Source organism: Entelurus aequoreus, linkage group LG10 (genome assembly GCF_033978785.1).
Source record: "Entelurus aequoreus isolate RoL-2023_Sb linkage group LG10, RoL_Eaeq_v1.1, whole genome shotgun sequence".
NCBI classification, from domain to species: domain Eukaryota; kingdom Metazoa; phylum Chordata; class Actinopteri; order Syngnathiformes; family Syngnathidae; genus Entelurus; species Entelurus aequoreus.
In genome coordinates this window covers 2,700,695-2,727,912 of record NC_084740.1, presented here as the reverse complement: position 1 = coordinate 2,727,912, position 27,218 = coordinate 2,700,695, and the positions used below count along the sequence as shown (strand labels likewise).

General features: G+C 42.8%; 1 protein-coding gene across 1 annotated transcript; it reads right to left on the bottom strand.

Moving 5' to 3' along the window:
- Positions 1 to 3: 3 nt before the first annotated feature.
- Positions 4 to 26,882, bottom strand: slc13a5b (solute carrier family 13 member 5b). The gene is made up of 12 exons (XM_062059827.1): positions 26,705 to 26,882; positions 21,944 to 22,072; positions 15,300 to 15,436; positions 13,047 to 13,264; positions 12,761 to 12,941; positions 12,556 to 12,678; positions 12,248 to 12,460; positions 12,068 to 12,174; positions 11,873 to 11,994; positions 7,653 to 7,814; positions 4,876 to 5,013; positions 4 to 4,746 (listed from the first exon to the last, which is right to left on the bottom strand). Exons 1-12 carry the CDS (start codon positions 26,801 to 26,803, stop codon positions 4,621 to 4,623), a joined length of 1,755 nt encoding a protein of 584 aa, XP_061915811.1. The 5' UTR covers positions 26,804 to 26,882; the 3' UTR covers positions 4 to 4,620.
- Between the last annotated feature and the right edge of the window lie 336 nt (positions 26,883 to 27,218).

Genomic DNA, 27,218 nt, shown 5'->3' with positions numbered 1-27,218 from the left:
TATCAGAATAATGTTTATTGCCAACAATATGTACAATGCAAATAAGAAATGCATTTATTACAAAAGTAGTTTTGCAAAAAATATATACATAAAAATGTTTTTTAAAACAAATACAGCAGTTCAGACAGAATTGATTGTAAATGATCAGACACAGCTTTGATTTTTACAGTTACTTCCACCTCATGTGCAGATTGTGCTTTACCCCATTAATCAAATGAAGCACCCAATTCCCTTACAGAGGTCACATAAAGGGATGAAGATAGCAATTTTATTTGTTATTTTTTTATATGTACAAAAATTACATTTATCTTCATACACAATACATTTAATGTAGTGGATCCGTATTCCATTTGCAGTAAAACGACGCATAATATAAAATGCATGAGCCTGAGGAGCCTTTTAAGGATTTATACGTAAATATATTATTAGTCATCATGACTTAAACATTCAAGCAACATTTAACACAGTATAATTATTGCTGGCATCTCAAGTATTGTTATTGCGGTTCAAAACCTCACCAGCAGGCATTTTAAGAACGCGCTACAGTGGTTTGGTCTTACTGTTCTTCATTTCTTTCATACTGCAGGGATCTCATTGTTAGTATCTGTGACAGAACAACTTAATTATTTTTCTTGTAATCACACCATATTGTCACCTTCTGAAGAAGACTGCAGATGACAGTCCAAACATGTCAGGTGAAGATTCCATCTAGTATACCCAAAATATGGTCTGATTACAAGAACATTTCAGAAAGTACATGAAGAAGAAGACACAAAGAACCTTTTTGAGGAAGGTCTAATTCACATAATGATCTTCTTGGTTTTCTGGCATATAAAGCAGTACTGGTTTCACTTACATGTGCTGCAAGATAACTTACATGTGGTGGAAGCTCACCTTCACAAATGTTTGGGGTGGAGCCGCCAGGTGTTTCCTGGTTGATGATGTCACCACTGACCACATCAGACCATACCAACTCACACAGGGGGTTTAGTTTGTCTTCTCTTTAGTTCAACTTATGTTAGGTCAGAGAAAAATGAGGATTACTCTGCAAAAAGTCAGTGTTCAAAAACAAGAAGAAAAAAAATACAAAAGTTAGGGGTATTTTATTTGAACTAAGCAAAATTATCTGCCAATAGAACAAGAACATTTGGCTTGTCAAGACTTTCCAAAACAGGTCAAATTAGCTAACCTCAAAAAAACGCTGTCCAACTTTGAATAATCAAAAAATGGTCAATATTTCCAAACTTCCCAAGCTTTACTTCCTGTGGTACATTTTTGCAACCCTATTCACAACTAGTTCCCAACACATAGAACTAGTGAGATTCCACAACTCATAAACCGGCCAAGCTCCATGGAAAATATAGACTTGTGGTCAGTTGGATAGAGAGTAAAAATAGTTTTTAAAGTACAACTAAAGCCAAAGGAGGATGACAAACTGAATCCAGATGAAACATTTAATATCCAATGTTGAATGTTGACCTAATATCAGTGATGTCATCTGAACATTGGTAGCACAATGGTTCACGCATTCACCTTTTACTCCACAAGACGTGGGTTCGATGCTCGGCAACGTCACTTCTCAAATGTGTTTATCGCTATAAACTAGGGCAATGTTGTTCAACCTTTTTTGAGCCACGGCACATTTTTTTCACACAAAAAAATACACGGAGGCACACCACCAGCAGAAAAGGTTCAAAAATGAAACTCCACCAAGTTGTCGTGCCGTATTTTGAGTTGGTTGGTTGTTTCCTGTGTGTAGTGCTTTAGTGTCTGTCTTGCGCTGTTATTTTGGTGACTCTTCCTGTTTTGTTGGTGTTCTCCTGTAGCAGCTTCACGCCTTCCTTTGAGTGCTTTTGCCCACACCTGCTTTGTTTTCGCAATCAAGACTATTTAAGTTGTGCTGTAAGTTTTTGCTGTCGTCCAGCATTCTGTTTTTGTTGACTTTGTAGCTAGTTCAGTTTGACTTTTGTTTTGCAAAGCCATCCTTATACTTCAGCACCTTTTCCTAGCGGGACTTTATACCTGCATGCTGTGTCCCGCTGTGCTCTGCATATTGGGATCCCCACAAACCATCCTTGACGCAATGAACTACCTGCTGCCACCTACTGACATGGAGTATTACGTGGTTACCCTGCCAAGCTCTACACAGCACAGGCACTAGACCACGGCACATTATTCTAATTATTGATTTGCAAAAAATATTTTTTGGACCAATTAGGTGAAGTTGCATAATTTTCCACGACACACCAGACAATATCTCACAATGGTTGAAAAACACCGAACTAGGGGTCCCCAAACTACGGCCTGCCAGTGTCCAAAATCTGGCCCGCGGGAAGTCCCAAGTTTTTTATTATTTTTTTTTTTAATCATAATTTTTTTTTAATCTGTCCTTTCGAATCCATTTTTTACCGCTTGTTACTCTCGGTGTCTCCCAAATCATATTGTCTAAAAATGCATTTTCCAATCGATAACGTGACAACATCGCACTTGTGTGCAGTGTCGGGCGAGCGTGCGGCAAATGCACACTCTTTCAGTCAAATAGTGTGCGAGGAATATATATATATATATATATGTATATATATATATATATATGTATATATATATATATATATACTACCCGGCCCCCAGCCAAATTGTTTTAACCCAATGCGGTGCCAAGTCAAAAAGTGTGGGGACCCCTGCCCCTGCTCTAAACATTACATTTGTAACACATTCTGTAATATTCTTTTTAATCAGCTACCAGAAATCAATAGCTGGATGCGCCAACCATTACTCTACCAAAAGTTTACTGACACGGGCAATACTTGTCATGATCCGTGGCCCGGATCATATTTTATTTAGTTATGTTCTGTTAGTTTTAGACTCCCTTAGTTCCTGTTTTGTGCACCTCTGGGTTTGTTTTGGTTACCATGGGGATTAATTGGGTTCTCCTGCCTCTGATTAGTGGTCGGCACGCTCACCTGCTGTCGACCACTAATCAGAGAGCTATTTATTCACCTTTCTCGCCACACTCAGTCTGGCTTCATTGTTTGCTATACGCAACAGGTTACGTTGGTATTTCTTGGCTCCTAGTTTATGATTCCTAAGCTTATCTTAGCTTCCCGTGCGATTGGCACGTTTTCCTTTTGCTTGTTTTCTGTTTTTGGTACGTGTTTGATTTACGAAGATTTAATCATGTTCCTACCTGCACACCTTGTCCGGAGTGGTCCGTCTGCATCCCGGGAGAACAAACCCCGCAGAAAGATGCGACCCAATCATAACAATACTTTTTAATATTGTTACCAAAGCGGTAACCAGTTTTGGGTGAAATTTGCCATCATTCTTTGATTCTATTTGCATTTTAAAAACTCTTTTTATTCTCTTTCCACTTTCCGAACTGACTGCAACTCTCAAAAGCCCACATTTCCAGTGGAGCTCGGGCGGTTTATGAGTTGTCGAATCTCCCGGCAAAATCTGAACCGCATCCCGAAGCGGTCACGTGGTACAGGCGGGCAGCAAGGCTTCACACCTCATCATTTCCCATCATGACTTAATACATATCACTGAAACCAGTACTGCTAGCAATGCTAGCAAATCAATAACATGAGAAAGTGACTTTGACCTGTTGGGACAAGTGATGAGTGCCAAGCTCATCCACTCTGTCACAATAGCAATGAAGTTATTTCTGATACATCACCACTTCATCCCATAAAACAAACCTGGGTAAATTAAGGCCCGTTAATCTTTTCAATCTGGCCCGCCGGACATTCCCAAATAATTGTTTTAGATGTTTAAGATGTAAAGTGTAGCTGCCATTATGATGTGCACTCATCTTTTATAATGACCGGAAGTCTTCAACTATACTAAGTCTTTACATGCTTGGAATCTGCATCATATACTAGTTACTATGCTCATCTAATTACTATTGTAAACTAATTAGTTACTATGGTAATGTAATTAGTTACTATGGTAATGTGATTAGTTACTATGGTAATGTAAGTCACAGCAGCTCAGACGAGGTACCAAGCAGTGTGGGTGTGGAGTGTTTCCACAGAGTGTTTCCAGAGCCTGAAATGTGGGTGTCAGGGACAGACGTGGAAGGAGATTTTTACAAGAAAGTTGTAAAGCTTAGTGATATATCACATATATCACATTGTAGGTGGCTTTATTTGTTACCCTTCATGTTCATATTTCACTGTTTGTTGCATTTTTGTTGTGTTTGGCTTGATTGTAAAATATGTGGATGGAGAGGGGGTGTGACCTTCATATGTTGTCAATATTCAGTGTTTTATCCTTCATAGTTAATATTGTAACATTCTTTATTTTCATCTACATTCTGGGTGTCTCATTCAGTAAAAAAAATTAAAATGTAATTCCGTTTTTTTAAGGCGGTCTGTCATAATCAGACATTATTGTGAGGTTTTGTGATAGTGTTCAAAAAATCGATGTGCCGGCCGGCCCCCAGACACACTTTTTTCCTCTAAATTTGGCCCCTGAGTCAAAATAATTGCTGAGGCCTGCCATAAGCTCACCTTAGGTGTGGGTGAAAGACACACAGTGGTAGATTTTGTCTCAGCAGCACAGACTGTGAAGTGGCTCTGACCAGAGATCTTTTTGTAAGAGGGGGGACTCAGGATGACCTTATGGGCTAGTGACGTTGGCCCAGGTGGGGAAGGTGTCCAGCTGAAACATGGCCCGGCCCCAGGTGTTGATAGCCAGAGTGATGCAAACAATGCCGATGATGTTCATGACTATTCCCGTCCTAGCCTGAAAGATTTAAGGTAGGGTTGAGAGACAGGCAGAGGTGGGGTGGACTGACCACCAAGTACATAGTGCACAATACATACTGTACTTCCACCAAATATTTATCAACCAAAGCGAAGAGCTTATACAAACCATATCTGAAACCTTGAGGTATCCATAAGAGAAGACTATGGCGTTGGGAGGTGTGGCGACCGGCAGCATGAAGGCAAAGGAGGCACTCAGCGTACACGGCACCATGACATACAGCGGGTTCATTCCGATGGACTGCGACTGCAGAAACACACAAAGATCAACTAAACCTGCCACTTTAACTGGCAACCACAACCACGGACTAACTAGTCTGGCTGGAGCAAAAAGACTCAATAGGCGGGTGTAATTGAGATGCTGCAGACTCAGGATTGAGTCGTTTGAAGTACAAACTGTAGAAAAGCGCCAGACTGTGAACACTAATGGCAGACTGCAATGATGTAAACATTAATCTCTCCATAAGTTGAACATGCCACAGCACAGCATCTCACTGGGCACAGCCATTTCTTGTTCCTAAATATACTTCCCAACTCAAAAAACACGTCTTGCATTAGGATAGATAGATAGAAAGATAGATGGATAGATGGATAGATGGATAGATGGATAGATGGATAGATGGATAGAGGGATAGAGGGATAGAGGGATAGAGGGATAGAGGGATAGAGGGATAGAGGGATAGATGGATAGATAGATAGATAGATAGATAGATAGATAGATAGATAGATAGATAGATAGATAGATAGATAGATAGATAGATAGATAGATAGATAGATAGATAGATAGATAGATAGATAGATGGATAGATCGATAGATCGATAGATCGATAGATAGATAGATAGATAGATAGATAGATAGATAGATAGAAAGTAAGTGAATTTTATTTATAAAGCTCTTTTCACAGATAAAATGACAAAGCGCTGTACAAAACATAGGTGAATAAACACAATAAACAATTCAATGAATACAACAGGGGCGACATCATAAAAAGGATACAAAGTGGATTAAAAATGAGAGTTAAAAGGTGCACTAAATAAAAGCTCTACTAAAAAAGAGAAGTTTTCAAATGTTTCTTAAAAGTGTCAACACAGTCAAGATCACGGAGGGACTGGTGCAAGTTGTTCCAGAGTCTGGGAGCTATAGTCTGGAATGCCAGTGAGTTTTTGGGACCTTTAGAAGACCCCGACTTGAAGACCCTGAAGAGTAGGGGCATAACAGGTCAGTGATGTACTGAAGGGCCCCACCATGGAACTGAAGAGTAGGGGCATAACAGGTCAGTGATGTACTGAAGGGCCCCACCATGGAACTGAAGAGTAGGGGCATAACAAGTCAGTGATGTACTGAAGGGCCCCATCATGCAACTGAAGAGTAGGGGCATAACAAGTCAGTGATGTACTGAAGGGCCCCACCATGGAACTGAAGAGTAGGGGCATAACAGGTCAGTGATGTACTGAAGGGCCCCATCATGCAACTGAAGAGTAGGGGCATAACAAGTCAGTGATGTACTGAAGGGCCCCACCATGGAACTGAAGAGTAGGGGCATAACAAGTTAGTGATGTACTAAAGGGCCCCACCATGCAACTGAAGAGTAGGGGCATAACAAGTCATGTACTGAGGGCCTCCACTATGCAACGCACGGAAAGTCAGGACTAAAATCTTCAACTGAATTTGACTGGAAGCCAATGAAGACTGGATCAAATGGGGGTGATATGGACTGTTCTGGGTCTAAAGTCTGGCAGCTGCATTTTGTACCATCTGAAGTCTCTTTAGCGTTGACTTGTTGAAGAGAGTAAAAAGAGAACTGCAATAGTCAATACCAGATGAAATGAACGCATGAATGATCATTTCCAGATCCAATTTTGAAAGCAAATTTCTCACTTTAGAAACATTTCTGAGGTGATAACAACAGTTTGTGGTCAGTTGACGACAGTGACCCTCCAAAGACTTGGACTGATCCAACACAACCCCAAGGTTTCTGAGGCTGCTTAGATAGATAGATACATAATAGCCATCCACTGCAGTGATTAAGATATGTTGTAAATGGCAACATGTCATTCAAGCCCAACTGATTAGAAGATCATTTAAATGTTTGTTGAAGTGAAGTTGTTCAAACAATGTAACAGTAATATTCTCAGGAGGTCAAGCGGAGCCGAGGCTCCTTGAAGAGCTCTGAGATCCCAAAAGATGGTAAATGCAGCCTTCGTTTGTAGGCAAACAATGCATATTGCCCCAACACTAAATTGTAAACCTAGTATGGCACCGGAATAATGGCATGTCCTGCAAGCCCGCAGAGATAATAAATAGAAGAGGACATTGAACTTTGACATAATTAATTCCAGGTCTAGAACAAATTGTCTGCCTTCCTGTGTCAAGTCACAAGCCATAACTTTGGCCAAGCCCCTTCACGTTCAAGCACTTGTGAATGATGAGATGTTCTTCTCCTTCTGTCCTTTTGTCTTGTGAGCCTACTTGTCTTCACCCGAAATAAATATCTATCCAAGCACCGCTTGCTTGTCTCTTGCAGCCCCGACTCTGGCACTCACTTGCAGTGCATGACCGAGGCGCACAATGCTGCCATTCTTCTGCCTGCGCGGCGGGCTGAGCTGAATTGCAAGGATCCGGGCTGAATTGGCATGTTTGGCAGGATACAAATGGGATGTGGGGCCAGGGGAAAGGGGGCCAAACACATTCAACTGGATGGGTAACCAAACAGGCGTGGACTAGGCAGACTCTCACTGGGGAAGGGTTTTAACGCTTGTCTCCAGTTGGGAAAACTGAGCTAAAAAGGAAGCACGGCACCTCACCGAACCACGGTTGCCTCACATCAGCCGTATTCTACGGCTTATAATGCATCTTTTCAACAAAAAAAAACATGTTGTTCTTACCATTGAGGCTAAGATGGGTAAGAAGAGTGTTGCAGTGGCCACATTGCTGGTGCATTCTGTGAAGGTGGCAATCAGAAGGCATAAGATGATAGCAATGGCCCAGGGAGGGATGCTCTGCAGGGGGCTCATTTGAGCTCCCATCCACTTGGACAGTCCAGATACCTAAGAGCAGGGGTGTCAAAGTCAAATGGACGGAGGGCCAAATAAAAAATTTAGCTACAAGCCGAGGGCCGGACTGTTCGAATGTTCATTGAAAAATTTTTAAATGACGCATATAGTCTAGTGAACCTAATTGAACCTACTGAAAACCTAACAAATATATTCCAATATGATCAGATAAATAAAGCAATATTTTCTCATGGCTCTGTCAGTAATCTTTAATTTTCAACAGACACAAAAGACAAATTTCCTTTATATAAAAATCCCCATAACATGAACATTAAATGAAAGAAACCGGTATTCAAGGCACCATCAGTAGCCTATATTTTCTATTTTAGCAAAAGTGGGCTAAATTTACTTCAAAGAAAAAAACAATAATAGCAATTTTCTATCATCCACTCAACTGAAATATTTTTAAAATATAATTAAATTGAAATACAATAAAATAAAGTGCAAAAATCTATAAATCAAAAACAACACTTTGTTTAAGGAGAAGTAACATGCAGTGAAAACAAATATTAAACTTTAACTTTTAAACTTGAATTGAGTAAAAACTCTAAATATGTGATTGCACAGTAATGTTCACATTAAACCCCCCTCCTCCCTCCGTGGGAGGGAGGCGAGTTGGGTGCCCGAAACCCCCCGCTGGTTTCGGCCCGCCCCTTGGCGCGCGTGGCACGGCGGGCTCCGCGACCCGACGGCTGGCCCTCGTGGCTTGACGGCGGGCGCGTCCCGACGGGCCGCGCGTAGGGGTCAAACGCAGAAGTCTCAGGGCCTCGTGGTGAGGGGGTGGCCTGCGGGTTTCGGCCCGCTTGACCCCCCCGCTCCGCTTGGCGCGCGCGGCACATGACGGGTTCCGCCACCGACGCTCGGGCTGCAGCCCGACGGTGGTGCGGGCCCGGCGGTGACGCGCGGTTTGGGGAAACAAAGCAGAACTCTCAGGGCCTCGGGGCCGGGTTTCGGCCCGCCCCCTTGGCGCGCGTGGCACGGCGGGCTCCGCGACTGACGGCCGGGCTGCAGCCCTTCGGCCGGCAGGCGCGTCCCGGCGGGCCGCTCGCCCCCTTTCGGAACCTTGGACCGGCATCCGCTTGGTGCGTGTAAAAGATCTGCGGTCTAAAAAAAAAAAAAAAAAAAAAAAAAAAAAAAAAAAAAAGATCTGCGGTCTGCGGGCCGGTTCTAATAATAAATCAAGATCATCCCAAGGGCCGTAAAAAACCTTCTCGCGGGCCGGATATGGCCCGCGGGCCTTGACTCTGACATATGTGCCTAAGAGGAAGATGATATTCAGAAAGTAAAATGCAAGTAGTGGATATTAGTAATTGAGGAAAATATTCAGTGATGACAATAAAGTTGTATTATAGTCACAATGTAAGTGACTTGTAGTGCAATGTTGCTGTCTGACAAAAAGCATGTAGCGCCAAAGTTTTGTGCATATTTTTAATGTGATACGAAAAACACGTGTTTCAAATTAAAAAGTTGATATCAAAATGTGTCTTTTTGTTGTTCAGTGACAATGTTCTTTGCTCTTTCTGAACTAAGACATCACAAGATGGTGGTACAGTGGAACATGTCTCAGCAACGGGCTCAAATCTCGACTAAGAACTCTCCAAGAATGGGTTTTGCAATCTGTCAGCATCTTTGTGTGGGCAGAGAAGGAATTGTTGAAGGAAATGAATTTTAGTCCTCATAATTGCCATATCTGCTCTTCATCGATGAATGCAGAACCACACGGCCTAAATGTCATCTGGTGAAGTACACTGACACAGAGGAGATTCTCAAGACGTGTCAGCAAAAGAAATACCTCCTTCGGAAGCTAAATTATTTTGGAGTCAGCAAGAATATCCTCCTGACTTTCTACTAGTCCTTCACGTTCTCCATAACCTGCGAGTTCCACACCACCAGCCTCCAGAAGAGTGGCCTGGTGGTTAGACTGCGCCCAAGACCCAACCACAGAACTTTCCTCCAGAAGGTCTTATCTTTGTCCATGTGATATCAGATGAAACAAAAATGGAGCTGTTTGGCCACAATACCCAGCAATATGTTTGGAGGAGAAAAGGTGAGGCCTTTAATCCCAGGAACACCAATCCTACCGTCAAGCATGGTGGTGGTAGTATTATGCTCTGGGCCTGTTTTGCTGCCAATGGAACTGGTGCTTTAAATGAGACAATGAAAAGGGAGGATTACCTCCAAATTCTTCAGGACAAGCTAAAATCATCAACCCGGAGGTTGGGTCTTGTTGGGTGTTCCAACAGGACAATGACCCCAAAAACATGTCAAAAGTGGTAAAGGAATGGCTAATTCAGGCTAGGATTAAGGTTTTAGAATGGCCTTCCCAAAGTCCTGACTTAAAGGTGTGGACAATGCTGAAGAAACAAGTCCATGTCAGAAAAGCAACACATTTAGCTGAACTGCAGCAATTTAGTGGTCAAGTGGTCAAGCAGAAGCTTGTGGATGGCTACCTAAAGCGCCTTATTGCAGGTCAACTTGCCAAGGAAGCAAATATTAACATTGCTGTATGTATACTTTTCACCCTCACATTTTCAGTAGACACATAATAAATTCATAAAAGAAGCAAACTTCATGAATGTTTTTGTGACCAACAAGTATGTGCTCCAATCACTACATCACACAAAAATAAGAGTTGTAGAAATGATTGGAAACTCAAGACAGCCATGACATGATGTTCTGTAATGTCCGTTGGTATTGTTAGTCGGATCGCTGTCCACTTATACCTTCCTTTTGCATTTAACTTATCGTTTTGTGTTTTAACTTGAACTAGTCACTCAATTACTGGGCTGTCTGTCTGCCTCTTAATTGCCCCCTCGGGGACAAATCAAGTTTTTTAAATTGAACTGAATATTACACTGTCTTCAAGAGACTTCCTCCCAGACAGACCCCAATCTGTGAGAGTGGGCAACAACACCTCCAGTGCCATCTCCCTGAGCACCGGCTCCCCCCAGGGCTGCGTCCTGAGTCCGCTGCTGTTCACGTTGATGACCCATGACTGCTGCGCCAGGTCCACTACTAACCACATTGTGAAGTACATGACAGTAGTGGGCCTCATCCGTGACAACGACAACAGGGAGGTGGTGAAACATCTGGTTGACTGGTGCAGAACCAACAACCTGGTCCTGAACGTCGACAAGACCAAGAAGATCATCGTCGACTTCAGGAAGCACCAGTCCAGCCACGCTCCACTCTTCGTCAACGGCACAGCGATGGAGATGGTAAGCAGCACCAAGTTCTTGGGAATGCAGATAACTGACAATATGACCTGGTCCCTACACACCGGAGCTCTTGTAAAAAGAGCTCAGCAGCGCATGCACTTTTTGCGTGGGATGAAAAGAGCACAGCTCCCTCCCCCCATTCTCAGCACATTCTACAGAGGCACTATAGAGAGCCTGCTGACCAACAGCATCTCTGTCTAGACTGGAACCTGCAGTGCCTCAGACTGGAAGAGAGTGGTGAGGACGGCGGAAAAGATCATCAGGACTCCTCTTCCTCCTATCCAGGAAATCGCAAAAAGCCGCTGCCTGACCAGGTCTCAGAAAATCTGCAGAGACTCCTCCCACCCCCACCAAGGACTGTTTTCACTGCTGGACTCTGGAAAGAGGTTCTGCGGCCTCCGTAGCAGAACCTCCAGGTTCTGTAACAGCTTCTTCCCTCAGGCCATCAGACTCTTGAACGCATCAAAATAATTCCTTCAATTCCCCCCCCAAAACGGATTAACTCACTGGAATATAAAGACAATATAACATACATCCATAAACGTGGATGCATATGAAAAAGTGCAATATATTTATCTGTACAGTAATCTATTTTTATCTGCACCTTATTGCTCTTTTATCCTGCACTACAACCAGCTAATGCAACAACATTTTGTTCTTATCTGTACTGTAAAGTTCAAATTAGAATGACAATAAAAGGAAGTCTAAGTCTCTAAGTCTAAGTCTAAGAGTCATCCACTATGATAAAGTAAAAGCCCTACTGAAACAGCTTTGGGGGGCAATACAGACAACCTCATGTCATCCTGTCCCTTTATGATGATTACCACCACCTACCTCACTCCCTTTGGCAAGAGCAAAGCCTCCTCCAAGAAGAAGCACAATTCCCCACGGTAGCTTCTTTTGGGCAACTTTCCAGGTGAGCAGACGAGGGATTGAATTTGAAGTTGGATGGGACACTGCAGAGCCAGTAGAGTGTTGAGTTATTGCAGCGATGACTTGCACACATTTTTCAGACAGAGTGATGGCCACCTGTGTCAAAACGCTGAGTCCTCCATGAACAGAAATGTGGGGGTTTAGATGGCAGAACAAACAGAAGAACGGCAATGAAGATCGCCACAGTAGCGTCCGTAACGTACCTGAGAGGAAAGATGATGTTATGTAAGTCAGAACAAATACAAAGGATGTCTTTGATTGAAAAAGGAATCATACTCTGCTTTGGAGTTAAATATGTCTGTTGCCCAGCCGTGCACAAAGCCTGGATCCCTTGTGAACCACAAGACCACCAACAGAATGAAGAGACCCAGGACACTGATCTCTCCAAAAGACATGGGCCCCAAAAGACGATGCTGCTCTCGGATCATGTTGTAGGCGGCGAGCTCCTTCTCGGTCTTCACAGAACCACAAGCCCATGTCTTCCTAAAGCTGGAGATACCAAAATGTTATGTCTACGGTCAATCCCACTCCTGGTGTGGTAGAACTTTCCTGAAGTTGACATGAACAATCATCTGTGCACCTACTTGAATCCAACAAAGACAAACTGCAGCCACAGCCAAGCCAGTGTGAGCATGAGGATCATGTTCGGAAAGGCGAATCCAAACCAGGAGGCGAAATTAATCACGTTACCATTTTCAGGGAAGAGTCTAAAGACAAGAACATTAGGGGTAATGTACTTTCATGGATAAGATTGACTATAATTGAGCATGTTTGTAGTTCAACACTCACTGGCTCATTTGGCCATTCAACACCAGATTTGGACCGGTCCCAGTCAGTGTGGCGGTGCCGCCAATGCTAGCAGCGTAGCAGACGCACAAGGTCATCCCCTTGCACAACTTCATTTTTTCTGCTGCCGTCTTATGCCTGGTAACCTCCACAGAAGTATCCAAAAAAGTCACAACCACGGGGCCTTCAAAAAAAGACCATGTCTGAGAGCAACATAAGAACATACGACTGTAGATCCTTTGCTAGTCTTGCTATATATGATCGTTCTTCAATCTTAAAGACGTCTCACCTGTTGCCTCAGCCTGTTTCTCCGACTGTGAGGGCTGCTTGCCATCCACGTCAGTTATCTGGCTTTCCTCAGAGTTCATTTCCCGAGGTATCTGTGCCTCGCTGTTGCTGAGCTCCTCCAGCACCGCTTGGACAATAGGCACCATCATGGCTGTGGTGGCGGTGTTACTGATCCACATGGACAAGAAGGCAGTCACGCCCATAAAACCCAACATAAGCCTGCAAAATATGAAACGTTAGAGGTGGTCTAGGGGCAAAACAACAAAAAATCCATCTGGATCCATGGTTCATGGTCTACAAAAGCACAACAAATGACCACATTTGAGACGCACATGTCTTTCCTGCTGATACGTTGCTGTGACCTCAGTGCAGTCAAAGCATCGAACGGATTGAGTTTCATTCAAACTTATTTGGAATGGGTGATGATTCTCGTAAATGGTAATGATTGGAGGAAGCAGACTTCAGGGCCTGATGTACTGAAGGTTTGCGTGTGTTAAAACTCATGCAAACTTGATCTACTAGGCTCATGCGCAGTGGATTGCAATTCTTAGTCTGTGTTTGAATAAAGTACAGGCCAACAGTTTGGACACACCTTCTCCTTCAATGCGTTTTCTCTATTTCCATGACTATTTACATTGTAGAATGTCACATCAAGGCAGCACGGTGGCACAGGGGTTAGTGCATGTGCCTCACAATACAAATGTCCTGAGTAGTCCTGAGTTCAATCCCGGGCTCGGGATCTTTCTGTGTGGAGTTTGCATGTTCTCCCCGTGACTGCGTGGGTTCTACTCCGGCTTCCTCCCACCTCCAAAGACATGCACCTGGGGATAGGCCCCTCCCACCTCCAAAGACATGCACCTGGGGATAGGCCCCTCCCACCTCCAAAGACATGCACCTGGGGATAGGTTGATTGGCAACACTAAATGGTCCCTAGTGTGTGAATGTGAGTGTGAATGTTGTCTATCTGTGTTGGCCCTGCGATGAGGTGGCGACTTGTCCAGGGTGTATCCCGCCTTCCGCCCGAATGCAGCTGAGATAGGCTCCAGCACTCCCCGCGACCCCAAAAGGGACAAGCGGTAGGAAATGGATGGATGGATTGTCACATCAAAACTATGAATGAACACGTGGAGATATGTACTTCAAAATAGCCACCCTTTGCTCCGATTACTGCTTTGCACACGCTTGGCATTCTCTCCATGAGCTTCAAGCACACCTGTGAAGTGAAAACCATTTCAGGTGACCACCTCTTGAAGCTCATGGAGAGAATGCCAAGTGTGTGCAAAGCAGTAATCAGAGCAAAACATAACTCCACAAGTGTTCGTTCATAGATTTGATGTGACAATCTACATGAAAATAAAGAAAACGTATTAAATGTAAACTTTTGGCCTGTACTGTATATGCAAAAAAATATGCTAATTACCAGAACACCGATAATACAAGAAGGGGGGATGCAAATATAATCATTTAGCACTCGCATTCAGCACTGAAAGTGTTTTGCAAACACTGTTTAGAGTCTATATTTAGCAAGTGTGAAAAAGTGTTCTGTGGTCTGACGAGTCCAAAATTCAAAATGTTTTGGAAACTGGACGTCCAAAGAGGAAAAGAACCATCCGGACCGTTCTAGGGTCGAAGTGTAAAAGGCAGCATGTGTGATGGTATGGGGGTGTATTAGTGGCCAAGACATGGGTAACTTACACATCTGTGAAGGCACCATTAATGCTGAAAGGTACATACAGCTTTTGGAGCAACATATGTTGCCATCCAAGCAACGTTACCATAGACGCCCCTGCTTATTTCAGCAAGACAATGCCAAGCCACGTGTTACATCAACGTGGCTTCATAGTAAAAGAGTGCGGGTACTAGACTGGCCTGCCTGTAGTCCAGACATGTCTCCCATTGAAAATATGCAGGCTAAAATATGAGAAGGGAGACTGTTGAACAACTTAAGCTGTACATCAAGCAAGAATGGGAAAGAATTCCACTTCAAAAATGTGTCTCCTCACTTCCCAAACCTTTACTGGGTGTTGTTAAAAGGAAAGGCCATGTAACACACTGGTCAAAATGCCCCTCTTGACAACTTTTTTGCTGCCATTAAATTCTAAGTTCATGATTATTTGCAAAGAAAAAACGAAGTTTCTCAGTGTGAACATGAAATATCTTTACCATTTACACAATGTCACTGCCTTTGGCTTTTGTACGTTCCTTAGTGGAGGTCATGGTACTATTTAGATGTTGGGGTGGTTATGCAACTCACAGAGCCGGACGCACACCAACGAGCAGGAGAACCCTCAAAGCGATACGCTTGTGCAAGTTCCAGTGCTCAACGGCGACGGCCACCATCAGACCCCCCACAAACAGCAGGTTGGTGTCCTTCAGGTACTGCATGCACACCTAAAAGGGGCAGGGTCAAAGGTCAGTCATGTGGCCACCGTCTACATGTCCAGTTAAAACTGCTTCTAAATGCTGACAGGACTAAGACAATGTTGTTCACAAACTGTAAGAAAACTATTCCAGCAGTGTCCACTCTAGGAAGGAACTTCAAACTCATTTCTATACTCTAGCCTTTAAATAGACCCTCCTTTTAGACCAGTTGATCTGCCGTCTCTTTTCTGCTCTGCCCCCCTCTCCTTCGTGGGGGGGGCACAGGTTTGGTGACCACGGATGAAGCACTAGCTGTCCAAAGTGGGGACCCAGGGTGGACCACTCATCTGTGCATCAGTTGGGGACGTCTCTGTGCTGCTGACCTGTCTCCACTCAAGATGATCTCCTGCTGGACCCACTATGGACTGGACTCTCACTATTATGTTAGATCCACTATGGACTGGACTCTCACACTATTATGTTAGATCCACTATGGACTGGACTCTCACACTATTAACTAGATCCACTATGGACTGGACTCTCACACTATTATGTTAGATCCATTATGGACTGGACTCTCACACTATTATGTTAGATCCACTATGGACTGGACTCTCACACTATTATGTTAGATCCACTATGGACTGGACTCTCACACTATTATGTTAGATCCACTATGGACTGGACTCTCACACTATTATGTTAGATCCATTATGGACTGGACTCTCACACTATTAACTAGATCCACTATGGACTGGACTCTCACACTATTATGTTAGATCCACTATGGACTGGACTCTCACACTATTATGTTAGATCCATTATGGACTGGACTCTCACACTATTATGTTAGATCCACTATGGACTGGACTCTCACACTATTATGTTAGATCCACTATGGACTGGACTCTCACACTATTATGTTAGATCCATTATGGACTGGACTCTCACACTATTATGTTAGATCCACTATGGACTGGACTCTCACTATTATGTTAGATCCACTATGGACTGGACTCTCACACTATTATGTTAGATCCATTATGGACTGGACTCTCACACTATTATGTTAGATCCACTATGGACTGGACTCTCACACTATTATGTTAGATCCACTATGGACTGGACTCTCACACTATTATGTTAGATCCATTATGGACTGGACTCTCACACTATTATGTTAGATCCACTATGGACTGGACTCTCACTATTATGTTAGATCCACTATGGACTGGACTCTCACTATTATGTTAGATCCACTATGGACTGGACTCTCACACTATTATGTTAGATCCATTATGGACTGGACTCTCACACTATTATGTTAGATCCACTATGGACTGGACTCTCACACTATTATGTTAGATCCATTATGGACTGGACTCTCACACTATTATGTTAGATCCACTATGGACTGGACTCTCACACTATTATGTTAGATCAGACCTGGGCATTGTGCGGCCCGCGGGCCGCATCCGGCCCTTTGTACGTCCCTGTCCGGCCCGCGTGAGGCCAATTATAAATTACAAAATAAATTTTAAAAAGCATCTATTTCGAGTGTGCAATACAACGGTGCTGCTTTTGTTTTGAAAAGCGTTATTTGTATTACTTCCGTGTGGAGGTATGCTCGTGCGCGCAGCGGCAATCTCAAATTACAAAATAAATTTAAAAAAACATCTTTGTCGTGCGTGCAATACAACTGTGCTGCTTTTATTTTGAAAAGTGTTATATGTGCGTATGTCCTGTGAGGGAAGGCGCACAGCGACAAGTGATGCCCGCTAAAAAGAGAAAAGTTGATGACGAATGGCGTGTTTTCAACAAGACAAGTAAAGGTAAAGCTGTGTGCTTATTTGTGGTACACACGTTGCTGTGTTTAAAGAATATAGTGTAACGACCTGCTGAAGTTGATGTTGTCTTCTTGAGTTGCGTAAATGAGGAGTGAGGAGACGTGCGTGTGGAAGGAACGAGATAAGTTGAGCTGTGTTAGTATAGCTTGCTCAATAAAAGTTTAAAAAGAGCGTCAGACTTGATGTGCACTTCTTCTGGACGCTACAATTGGTGGCAGAAGTAAAACTTTGCGCATACTGCACTGTTTGTGTGCTACGTCATCGGGAGGTACGTGCCACGTGAGGAGCTCGCCGCAAAGAGAGAGAGAGAGAGAGAGAGTGTTTACAGGTGCAGCCACGCTGCTTGCCACGGGGGGAATTCCGCCCTCAATGCAGACTCCCAGGTTTGATGGCAAGGCGAACTGGGAGGCATTTCATCCCACTTCTGACATCAATTGTAGCGTCCAGAAGAAGTGCACACCAAGTCTGATGCACTTTTTAAACTTTTATTGAGCAAGCTATACTAACATAGCTCAACTTATCTCGTTCTTTCCAAAAGGAAAACCAATCCTCACTCCTCATTTCCGCAACAGCAACGCTTCCTCCTTCTTCGCCAATCACCTTACAGGCGTGCTACGTTCACAACGTTTTCTTATCTGGTTAAATAAAGGTTTTACAACAAAGAGGATGCAGGATAAAGTGACAGAAATTGAAATTTTTGTATTGTAATATACATCAGGAAGTGTTGTGTAAGAAAGTGTTAAAAATAAAACCATCAAAAGCCATCTGCTTTTGTATAAAGATAAGTTAGGTTAAATGAAAATATTATTATTATCTATCTTACGGTATATCAAAAATAATTTGAGCAAAATTTAATTGAAATATTGTCAGTGTGGCCCTCCAGCAGTGCTCGGGTTGCTCATGCGGCCCCCGGTAAAAATTAATTGCCCACCCCTGGTAACACCACTATGGACTGGACTCTCACACTATTATGTTAGATCCATTATAGACTGGACTCTCACACTATTATGTTAGATCTACTATGGACTGGACTCTCACACTATTAACTAGATCCACTATGGACTGGACTACACTGTGTGATTAACCACGCAACGTATTTGACCTTATCTACCAACTCCTCTGAGCTGTGTTACAAAGTGTAGAAGTATTACACGTCACCATGACAAGTCTCTCTTTACTGGAAGGCTCTGCTAGGACAACTGCCTCCCTATTTTATTTGAACCCCACAGAGAACTGCTGACTCAGACTCCTTACGATAAAACAATCCTCATGTCGTGTTTGTTCTCGGTTATAACTTTGAGTCAAGATTTGCGGCCTCTAGACAAGGACTCCCTTTTCCAAAGGAGGTCTTTAAACTCAAACAGGATTGTTTCTGCTTTCATAAAAGTTCAATAAAATTAACAAAATGAGCTGATTTTATTGTATTTTTTAAATCATTCATTCCACTTTTCTGTGAAAAATAACCACACATGAAACAAAAATTTGGCAGTTTGGCCACAATACCCAGCAATATGTTTGGAGGCGAAAAGATGAGGCCTTTAACCCCAGGAACACCATTCCTACCGTCAAGCATGGTGGTGGTAGTATTATGCTCTGGGCCTGTTTTGCTGCCAATGGAACTGCTGCTTTAAATGGGACAATAAAAAAGGAGGATTACCTCCAAATTCTTCAGGACAAGCTAAGATTCATCAGCCCGGAGGTTGGGTCTTAGGCACAGTTGGGTGTTCCAACAGGACAATGACCCCAAACACACGTTAAAAATGGTAAAGGAATGGCTAAATCAGGCCACCTCGGGCACATTTTTACACAGGTAAGTCAGCCGTGTAATTCTTGTATCTCCGGCTCTTAGCTTTGTATGAACTCATTGATCTTCTACAAACTGAGTTCGGAGAGGAAGTGACGCCAGAAAGACCTCGCCCACACAGGAAGTGACATCAGAAAGAACACGCCACAGCCAGCTTTATAGTGAAGAGTGTCCTGACCAGATATCTACATCCCTAGTTTGATTGATGTCAAATGTTCCTTATCACATTGTTTAGGTGTCTAATAAAGATTGGATTCTTCTTTCTTGTAACGTCAGATGTCCAACTGGGTGTCGCGTAGCCATACCTGCATCTCTGGTCTTAGGTGGAAGAGGCTGGCTTCCGAGGGCGGTCCATATAAGGGGCAGATGTTAATTATATGGTCTGCTCAGGGTCACCGCACTCGCATGCCGCAATGTCCGCCAAGCCCCACGTCCTCATTGATGGCCCAAAGCGACCGACACCAGTCCGTAGACGGTTCAGCGTGGTCCATTGCCGGCAAATATTTGATTCATTTATGATGTCTCAGGTGTGATTGACTACCATAGGGCCCCACAGCACACTGGATTCCAGTTCATTGAAATAGCACAACACTGGATATTGTTCAGATAAGTTACATTTAACAACTTGCACACACTGGAGGTGACTATGACCTGCGCATTTTCCGTGCATGCGTACTAGGTCGTGGTGCGCCCGCGGACGGAAGGGGGCGGGGGTCTTAAACGGTGGCATTGATGTGTGTGGACACGGATAAGGTTATGTGGGATTTACCCTGGATAACTTATCCGGGGCCTCAGATCAACTTTCTTTACTCATTCTTCCCCAGAGCCTACCATTCCCCCACCTTGTACGGGACGCCGTTAAGTGGCGACCCATCAGCGTTCCTGTTGTGTCTACCTGTACTTCTTTGTCTAATCTTCAACGGGTTTGTGGTGAAAATGACATGTCGTTGTACTTGTGCAATAAAGTGCACACCATACGTACTAGTGATATTGTTGTTATAAGCTTTAAAGACCTACTGATCCAGAGAGGTAACTACTGATCCAGAGAGGTAACTACTGATCCAGAGAGGTAACTACTGATCCAGAGAGGTAACTACTGATCCAGAGAGGTAACTACTGATCCAGAGAGGTAACTACCTCACGTTGCCATCATGAGCTGGTGAGCTGCTTTCTCGCCTCTGAGCTCATGAAAACCATTTGTAGATCATAAATCATGCCTCTCACCAGGGTAGAACAATGATAAACCCAAAAGTTGGTACACTCTGACAGACAACATGAACCCGGAAATGGTGGAAAAAACCCTGAAAATACGCTTGGTTCCACCCAACTTTTTTCTTCACGGGGATTATAAGTCATTGGTCATCTAAACGGGAGGATATCAACATCCTACCTGTTGGCATCCCAGTGAGAGCAGACATTGTACAGTAAGTACAGTGTCATTATTTGACATAGTGATGCACTGCTAATATTTTTGTGCTGTCGTATGCTTAAAATGAGCAAAATACGTAAAAATATTACATGTTATTATGAATGTTACTACATGACATATATACTTACATCATGTATACATTACATGTTATTATGAATGTTACTACATGACATATATACTTACATCATGTATATATTACATGTTATTATGAATGTTACTACATGACATATATACTTACATCATGTATATATTACATGTTATTATGAATGTTACTACATGACATATATACTTACATCATGTATATATTACATGTTATTATGAATGTTACTACATGACATATGTACTTACATCATGTATATATTACATGTTATTATGAATGTTACTACATGACATATATACTTACATCATGTATATATGACATGTTATTATGAATGTTACTACATGACATATATACTTACATCATGTATATATGACATGTTATTATGAATGTTACTACATGACATATATACTTACATCATGTATATATGACATGTTATTATGAATGTTACTACATGGCATATATACTTACATCGTGTATATATTACATGTTATTATGAATGTTACTACATGACATATATACTTACATCATGTATATATCACATGTTATTATGAATGTTACTACATGACATATATACTTACATCATGTATATATTACATGTTATTATGAATGTTACTACATGACATATATACTTACATCATGTATATATTACATGTTATTATGAATGTTACTACATGACATATATACTTACATCATGTATATATTACATGTTATTATGAATGTTACTACATGACATATATACTTACATCATGTATATATTACATGTTATTATGAATGTTACTACATGACATATATACTTACATCATGTATATATTACATGTTATTATGAATGTTACTGCATGACATATATACTTACATCATGTATACATTACATGTTATTATGAATGTTACTACATGACATATATACTTACATCGTGTATACATTACATGTTATTATGAATGTTACTACATGACATATATACTTACATCATGTATATATCACATGTTATTATGAATGTTACTACATGACATATATACTTACATCATGTATATATTACATGTTATTATGAATGTTACTACATGACATATATACTTACATCATGTATATATTACATGTTATTATGAATGTTACTACATGACATATATACTTACATCATGTATATATTACATGTTATTATGAATGTTACTACATGACATATATACTTACATCATGTATATATTACATGTTATTATGAATGTTACTACATGACATATATACTTACATCATGTATATATTACATGTTATTATGAATGTTACTACATGACATAAATACTTACATCATGTATATATTACCATATCATACCACACTGTATATATGTGTAATAGAATATGTTTACTCACACTTTGGGAGTCCATGATGCCAAACAAGGGAAAAAGGAATGCAGGTAGCAGCGCCGTTATGGCCAGTGGTAGAACCTCCGTGCACCAGAACACCGCCATGAGGATGATAACATAAGCACATTGTGCTTCCTGGATGTACACAACACACACACACATACAGAAGGTTTGTATTGGAAGTAGGGTTGTTTTGGTACCGGTACCAAAAATTTATTTCGATACTTTTCTAAATAAAGGGAACCACAATAAAATGTCATTATTGTCTTTATTGTAACAACAAATATTAGTGTACATGAAACATATGTTTATTATTGTCATTTAGTCCTTCAATAAAATAGTGAACATACTAGACAACTTGTCTTTTAGTAGTAAGTAAACAAACAAAGACTCCTAATTAGTCTGCTGACTAACATATTGTGTCATTTATACACCTATTATTTTGTACACATTATGAGGGACAAACTGTAAAAATGTTTTATTAATCCACTTAATATCTGCTTATTTTCTCTTTTAACATGTTCTATCTACACTTCTGTTACAATGTAATAATCACTTATTCTTCTCTTCTTTGATACTTGACATTAGTTTTGGATGATACCACACATTTAGGTATGGATCCGATACCAAGTAGTTACAGGATCATACATTGGTCATATTCAAAGTCCTCATGTGTCCAGGGACGTATTTACTGACTTTATAAACATAATATGAATTAAATTAAATATATATTTTGTGATGATAAAAAATACCGATGTAATCATAGTAGTATCGACTAGATACGCTCTTGTACTTGGTATCATTACAGTGGATGTCAGGTGTAGATCCACACATGGCGTTTGTTTACATTGTGACACAGGTGAGCTATTGTATCCTCCTACGGTGTGTAGTGAAGCATGTTTAGCTATTCCTCGTCCTCCAGTGATAATGTTACTTTATTTGTCACCATGGAGGCCAGGACTAGTGATTTAGAAGTAGCTAAAACACTGTGGACGGACGTTAGCTGCTAACTAGCTAGCCATGTCTTAAAGCCGCTCTTCCTGAGGGTGTTTCAGTGTTATAACTTCACCTTTATTTTTACTTTTTACACCAAAATGCGTCCATTCTCCCTTTTCTGTCTCCACACTGTGTCTGCTTGTAAGTACTCTGTGTGTGTGCGCTGCCCAACATGCTCCTCTGCTACTAAAACCAGCAATGTCACCACGTGACGACGACGGGTTGTCATGCCCGTTAAAAATAAATAAATAAATGGTGAAGCGGTACTTTTCCAACAGAGTATAGTACCATTTTTAAATCATTAGTACCAGCGATACTATACTAGCAGCGGTATCGCATACAACCCTTGTTGGAATTCATGTTTACTTGGATATAATTATGGCTGTGGGCTGAATGTGTGCTGCGATACAAGCTGGACATTGACTCCTCTAATGTGTCCAACTTATATTGTCCTGGTATTCACTCGTCCCTTAAGAAGATATACAGTAATAAAATGTGTTGCCAAAATGTGAAGGATGTACTTATTGACATCCATCTCGGCATCAATAGTCCTTACATAAGTTATGTTACATAATAAGTTATTATGACGGTTCAAAGGCCGCTTCTTTCTTCTTCAGCTATCAGGACACGTTTGTGTTGACGTCTTCATGTGCGACACATCACTAATCAAAGACTATCTCTCTACACAGCACACTTTCTTCATAGCGACTCTAGTCTTATCACTATGTGCAGCACACAGGGGCCACATGGCATCTTATATGAACACACAGGGGCCACATGGCGCCTTATATGAACACACAGGGGCCACATGGCATCTTATAGGAGTACACAGGGGCCACATCACATCTCATAGGAGTACACAGGGGCCACATCACATCTTATAGGAGCACACAGGGGCCACCTGGCATCTTATAGGAGTACACAGGGGCCACATCACATCTTATAGGAGTACACAGGGGCCACATCACATCTTATAGGAGCACACAGGGGCCACATGGCATCTTATAGGAGCACACAGGGGCCACATTGCATTTTATATGAACACACAAGGGCCACATCACATCTTATATGAGCACACAGGGGCCACATGGCATCTTATAGGAGCACACAGGGGCCACATTGCATTGTATATGAACACACAGGGGCCACATCACATCTTATATGAGCACACAGGGGCCACATGGCATTTTATAGGAGCACACAGGGGCCACATCACATCTTATAGGAGCACACAGGGGCCACATCACATCTTATAGGAGCACACAGGGGCCACATCGCATCTTAATCTTATAGGAGCACACAGGGGCCACATCACATCTTATATGAACACACAGGGGCCACATCGCATCTTATATGAGCACACAGGGGCCACATCGCATTTTATAGGAGCACACAGGGGCCACATGCATCTTATATGAACACACAGGGGCCACATAGCATCTTATAGGAGCACACAGGGGCCACATCACATCTTATAGGAGCACACAGGGGCCACATTGCATCTTATAGGAGCACACAGGGGCCACATCGCATCTTATAGGAGCACACAGGGGCCACATGGCATCTTATATGAACACACAGGGGCCACATGGCATCTTATATGAACACACAGGGGCCACATCACATCTTATAGGAGCACACAGGGGCCACATCACATCTTATAGGAGCACACAGGGGCCACATGGCATCTTATAGGAGCACACAGGGGCCACATCACATCTTATAGGAGCACACAGGGGCCACATCACATCTTATAGGAGCACAAAGGGGCCACATGGCATCTTATAGGAGCACACAGGGGCCACATGGCATCTTATAGGAGCACACAGGGGCCACATCACATCTTATAGGAGCACACAGGGGCCACATCACATCTTATAGGAGCACACAGGGGCCACATCACATCTTATATGAACACACAGGGGCCACATCGCATCTTATATGAGCACACAGGGGCCACATGGCATTTTATAGGAGCACACAGGGGCCACATGCATCTTATATGAACACACAGGGGCCACATAGCATCTTATAGGAGCACACAGGGGCCACATCACATCTTATAGGAGCACACAGGGGCCACATTGCATCTTATAGGAGCACACAGGGGCCGCATCGCATCTTATAGGAGCACACAGGGGCCACATGGCATCTTATATGAACACACAGGGGCCACATGGCATCTTATATGAACACACAGGGGCCACATCACATCTTATAGGAGCACACAGGGGCCACATCACATCTTATAGGAGCACAAAGGGGCCACATGGCATCTTATAGGAGCACACAGGGGCCACATCGCATCTTATAGGAGCACACAGGGGCCACATGGCATCTTATAGGAGCACACAGGGGCCACATCACATCTTATAGGAGCACACAGGGGCCACATCACATCTTATAGGAGCACACAGGGGCCACATGGCATCTTATATGAACACACAGGGGCCACATGGCATCTTATAGGAGCACACAGGGGCCACATGGCATCTTATAGGAGTACACAGGGGCCACATCACATCTTACAGGAGCACACAGGGGCCACATCACATCTTATAGGAGCACACAGGGGCCACATCACATCTTATAGGAGCACACAGGGGCCACATCACATCTTATAGGAGCACACAGGGGCCACATCACATCTTATAGGAGCACACAGGGGCCACATCACATCTTATAGGAGCACACAGGGTCCACATGGCATCTTATAGGAGCATACAGGGGCCACATGGCATCATATATGAACACACAGGGGCCACATGGCATCTTATAAGAGCACACAGGGGCCACATGGCATCTTATATGAACACACAGGGGCCACATGGCATCTTATAGGAGCACACAGGGGCCACATGGCATCTTATAGGAGCACACAGGGGCCACATGGCATCTTATAGGAGCACACAGGGGCCACATCACATCTTATAGGAGCACACAGGGGCCACATGGCATCTTATAGGAGCACACAGGGGCCACATAGCATCTTATAGGAGCACAAAGGGGCCACATCGCATCTTATAGGAGCACACAGGGGCCACATGGCATCTTATAGGAGCACACAGGGGCCACATCGCATCTTATAGGAGCACACAGGGGCCACATGGCATCTTATAGGAGCACACAGGGGCCACATCGCATCTTATAGGAGCACACAGGGGCCACATGGCATCTTATAGGAGCACACAGGGGCCACATCACATCTTATAGGAGCACACAGGGGCCACATCACATCTTATAGGAGCACACAGGGGCCACATGGCATCTTAGAGGAGCACACAGGGGCCACATCACATCTTATAGGAGCACACAGGGGCCACATCACATCTTATAGGAGCACACAGGGGCCACATCACATCTTATAGGAGCACACAGGGGCCACATCGCATCTTATAGGAGCACACAGGGGCCACATCACATCTTATATGAACACACAGGGGCCACATCACATCTTATAGGAGCACACAGGGGCCACATCACATCTTATAGGAGCACACAGGGGCCACATCACATCTTATAGGAGCACACAGGGGCCACATCGCATCTTATAGGAGCACACAGGGGCCACATCACATCTTATAGGAGCACACAGGGGCCACATCGCATGACTTTTATGTTACACACACGTGCAAATAAAACAAGTCAGATTTTGTAAATAAACAATGTTTTTTTCAAACTTTTTGAAAAGACTTTATGACAAACATCATAAGTGTCACTTCAGAGAGAGTGATGTAATCATGTTGACTGACACATGAAGGATGTACTTACCGACGTCCCCACCACCAACGGCAACGGAAGGAACAGAAGAGGAGCCAAGAGCAGGATGACCTCGGTCTTCACGGAGAGAAGACACTGGAAGAAAGTCATCCTTCAATGTTGCAAGACTTTGTGTCCGACTGGGAGACTTGTCTCTGTTTGCTTGTCTCTTTGGCCAGTAGTAGTGAGGGGAGAGAGAGGGAGAGAGAGAGAGAGAGAGAGAGAGAGAGAGAGAGAGGGAGAGAGAGAGAGAGGGAGAGAGAGAGAGAGAGAGCGCACAATGGGATAGGGGGCGGGGCTAGGGCAACATGTGTTCATAATAAATCATTAATATTCAGTTCAAGGTAGCGTACATTATATACTAACTTTGTCATTAAGTACCACCATGATGACAACATTAAATACAGTAGTGTAGTAGACCTAAGTATTCATTAAAATCAACGCAGAACTTTCATCTAACTCGTATATTTAATATTTTTGGCAACTGTAACTGTATTCTAGTTAATATTGTGAGAGTCCAGTCCAT